The sequence below is a fragment of the Panicum hallii genome, chromosome 4 (genome assembly GCF_002211085.1).
Source record: "Panicum hallii strain FIL2 chromosome 4, PHallii_v3.1, whole genome shotgun sequence".
Lineage (NCBI taxonomy): Eukaryota > Viridiplantae > Streptophyta > Magnoliopsida > Poales > Poaceae > Panicum > Panicum hallii.
The window spans coordinates 49,780,444-49,784,576 of NC_038045.1; the positions used below are offsets into that span (position 1 = coordinate 49,780,444).

The 4,133-nt window shown below is 52.6% G+C and overlaps 1 protein-coding gene across 1 annotated transcript; it reads right to left on the reverse strand.

The window, feature by feature from the left end:
- Nucleotides 1-2,812: 2,812 nt before the first annotated feature.
- Nucleotides 2,813-4,133, reverse strand: LOC112890907 (ethylene-responsive transcription factor RAP2-9-like). The gene has a single exon (XM_025957782.1). It carries the CDS (start codon nt 3,967-3,969, stop codon nt 3,418-3,420), a length of 552 nt encoding a protein of 183 aa, XP_025813567.1. The 5' UTR covers nt 3,970-4,133; the 3' UTR covers nt 2,813-3,417.

The following is a 4,133-nucleotide window of genomic DNA, read 5'->3' on the forward strand; positions in this document are numbered from 1 at the left end:
AGAGAGAGAGTGAGAGGGGGTATGGAGGTATTTATACCCCCTCTGCCAGAAACTAGCCGTTGGGAGAGCGGTACCCGGAAACTCCGGGTATATGTCCGGATACTCCGGAAATAGAGGTCCGGAGACTCCGGACCAAACTTGTTTTGCAGACCGGTAACAGTAACCCGGATACTCCGGACCTTCTGTCCGGACATTCCGGACTAGTACCCGGACACTCCGGGTTTGTCACAGAATTTCACATTTAAGTCCCTTTTTGAGTGTTGAGATGGTTTCTTATGATTTTTGTGGGTTCTCTTGAGCACAACTACCATGTCTACACTAGTGGATCACAGTTCCCCTTGATAGTACGGCGTTCCTATACTCAATTTCAAAAATAAAATCTAGTCTTTAAGAACACTTGAGGACGCCGCTTTTCATATCCTTTTTGAGGGTTCACGCTTCTCTAAAAGCTATGCTTAGTCACCATTAGCACCTGCACACATGCTTAATAACACGATTAAATATACATGTGCTTTGTCATATATCACCAAAACCCACTTAGGGGCCTAGATATCTTTCAACAAGCATGGTAGTGCTAATTATTTAATAATCTTTTATACTATTCAGTATCGGAGTACTGCTATTAGTTTATTAGCCTTCCAGTTCGTACTAGTCTGTCAAGGATTAGAAGATTAGATGTATATCTTTCTACTAGCTTAATGTTCTTTTTATTTTACAAAAAACAGTAGCATGATAGTTGCATGTTTATAGCAGGAACTAAATCAAATAATGCCGTGTAACCTTATTGATTCTATTTTTTGTGTGATATACGTCTTGAGCAGGGGAGTGGATTTGCACCCACCTAGTGGTTTCGTAAATCTTCTGAACAAGAATGCATCAAACCCCACTCAAGATGTGAACAATGGGAGTTCATCACAGCCAATCAACATATGTGATGACACAGATTACAGTAGTAGGACTGATGCCATGATGTGATGAATTGATGATTATGCTGGTGCTGTTTGAAGGTATATTTAGTGAAGCCAATATATTGTTATCTATATCATTTTGCTTATTTTTGATCAGTGAGATCTTTTGATTTGCAGTGATGCTCTTCGAAATTGGATGAATAATAGGTCTTTGTTCCTTGCTGTTGAAGATTGTACTATGGCAGGCACTACTATTGTCGTCTCTTAATTAATCGTTTGTTAATCGTTTGTTAGCTTGAGAACTTTTTTAGTAATATTGTCGCTAAATTTTATTTTGTAAGACTTTTCTGGTATTTATTATTGGTGTCATGGTAAAGATGCCAATAGGTTATGTTTGGACCGTTTGTTTCCATGAGACTGAAACGGAAATGAATTTGCTTCTTAATATTTATGTGTTTGGCATAATCGATGGTTACTAGATGGACCATGTGTTGTTTTTGTTCATATATATGCTGTTTGAAAAATGGCCACAAAAACTACGATCATACAGGATCATGTATGCTTGTAAGCATTAATTGTATGATCTTTTAATACTGTTGCTACATTTAGTCAGCTAATAGGTAGCTTGCTGTATGAGCTAGCTGTAGTGCAAGCTGATAATGACATGGCCATTTGTTATATCCAGCAGCTGGCTCTACTATTGTTCTTGCTCTAAAGCAGCACGCCGGCCGTGAGTGAAAGGTGACTGGGCAATTTTGGGCAGCGGACTGCAGACCATGCCGCCCGGCGCCCGTGGCCCAGGCGCCGTACCCCAACTCCCTGGTCAGAGCCCACACGAATCTTCCCGTCCCGGCTCCAGGGCGGCGCTGCTCTCTCTCGAGCGCCGTAATCAGTTGCCGACACGCGGGTTATTGGCCAGCCAGCCGGCGAGGAGACCCCACGCACGGCGGCGGCCACGGTCCACGCCGTCCCCACGGCCGAACCAACCGGGCGAGCCGGCCCACCCGACCCCGTCGCTGCCACCGCCACCGCCTATCCATCGCTTTCCGCGGGCGGGCGCGCCTCGCACGGCAGGTCCCTCCCCCCGTGTCCGCCCGTCGCCCGTCGCGTCCGCCGCGCCGGCCACGTCGCCAATCCCCGCGCGGCACCGCAACGTTGCGCCCCGGTCGACGTCAGGCGGCCAGCGCCGCCGTCCTGGGTGCCCGCTGCCTCCTCATCCTTTGCCGCCACCGCCGGCAGGTGACACGAGGGCCACTCCCGAGGGGGCCGGGGCGTGCGAGGAGGTGCTATAGCCGGCTCGCGCAAATCATTGCTGCTTCTTTCAGCCAAACATATATGACCCAGTATGCAATTGAGACCATGCAAGGTTCACTCCAGAGCATCGCGCAAAGCCTACTTTGGAACACGACCCTTTTTCCTATTTCATTCAAGAGAAAGTTATTCATAATTTGAAAAATTCCGCGAAATTCCAACATTCCAAATAGACCTCCGATCACAACACGTGTCGATTTCCAAATTCAAACAGCACTTACATTTCAAGAGCAAATTAATTCATAATTTCGTGCAAAATTCCGACATTCCAAACAGGCCCGAGATTCGATAGCACCACACCACGCCTTGGTTTCCAAACTCACGGCACTTCCGTTTCAAGAGCAAGCTACTCATAGATTGAAACTTTCCCGCGAAATTCCAACGTTCCAAACAGGCGAATTCGGATCACGATGCGTGGTGGTTCCAAATTCAAATGATACTTCCACTTCAAGATCAAACTATTCGTAACTAAGAGTTTCAAGCGAAATTCCAACGTTCCAAACAAGCCTGAGATTCGTTGCGGTCACAACACTTGTCGGTTTCCAAATTCAAATGGTACTTTCACTTCAAGAGCAACTTATTCCAAGTTTGAATTTTTCCCACGATATTCCAACGTTCCAAATAGGCCCGGGATTCGGATCACAACACCTGTTGGTTTCCAAATTCAAATGGCACCATGAAATCAGAAAACACGAAGCATGCAAAAGATTCATGAAGCTCTTGTCGATCTTGCCTGCCGGGTATCTTTTTTTCTTCTTTGCACACATCTTTATGTGAAGAGGAGAGGTACATAGCCGTCCTTGCTTAGCTACATGCCCGCACACACTGACACGCACCCACGCACCCGTCTGCGTCTCCTGCCCCTGCTCGAGCCGTCGACGTCGACGTCGCCGCCGGTCCAAACGGCACAGCTCGCACACGACCCTAGGCTTCCTCCTACTACGGCTTCCCGCCCTGACGGCGACGTCGCGGCTCCATTATTGGCTACCTCCGAGCTCATCCCCATTCCACCGAACACCTTGCGTTGCGTCCGCCACGCCCATCCGTTTGGCCTGGCGCCACGCTATCTGGTTGCTTGCTTACTGCTACTACTGGCTGGCTAGCTAGCTAGCTACTCATCGGTGAGTAGTTGTTGCCTAAAGGACTAGAGACTAGTAGATGATGGAGGAGGAGGAAGGGAAGACAAAATCAGCGCGCTTCACTCGTCGTCGGAGGTGTCCGGGGTCGGCTCCCGGTTGAGGTCGGGGTTCTTGGCGCGGCGGCGGTGAGACGACAGCGGCGGGGGCGGGGGAGCGCCGCCACCGACGCCGCAGTGGAGCGCGTCGACGCGTGCGCCGACCTCGGCCGCCTTCTTGCGGATGGCGGCGGCGGTGAGCCCCGCGCCGCCGTTCTTCTGGCCCTCGGGGCGCTCGGCCACCGCGGCTCCGTCGAGCTGGTCGGGGAAGTTGAGCCGCGCGGAGCGGCCGCGGAGGTAGAACACCGCGGTGTCGTAGGCCCGCGCCGCCGCGACGGCGGTGGAGTAGGACCCGAGCCAGATCCGCGACCGCTTGTTGGGCTCCCGGATCTCCGCTACCCACTTGCCCCACTTCCGCATCCGCACGCCGCGGTACTGCCTCCCTCCTCCTCCGACCCCGCCGCGCGCGTTCGCTCCCACCGCGGCGGCCCCCACGCCGCCAGCGCCCGCCAGCGCCGCGGGCGGCGCCGCAGCGGGCGCGGCCGGCGGGTAGAACGCGGTGGCGTCCCTCTCCATCCCCCGATACGGCGGCAGCAGCTCGCAGTGGCTGCGGCGGCGGCGGCGGGGTAGCGTGGCGTGGCGTGGGGCGCGCTTGCTGCTGCTGCTGCTGCTACTGGTCTCCCTCCCTCTCTCCCCTCTGACTTGCCCCCCTCCCTCCCTCTCTCTTCTCCTGCGCCTAT

What these genes read in the sequence shown, in the direction of transcription:
- LOC112890907 (XM_025957782.1), bottom strand. Translation starts at nt 3,969, where the DNA reads ATGGAGAGGGACGCCACCGCGTTCTACCCGCCGGCCGCGCCCGCTGCG.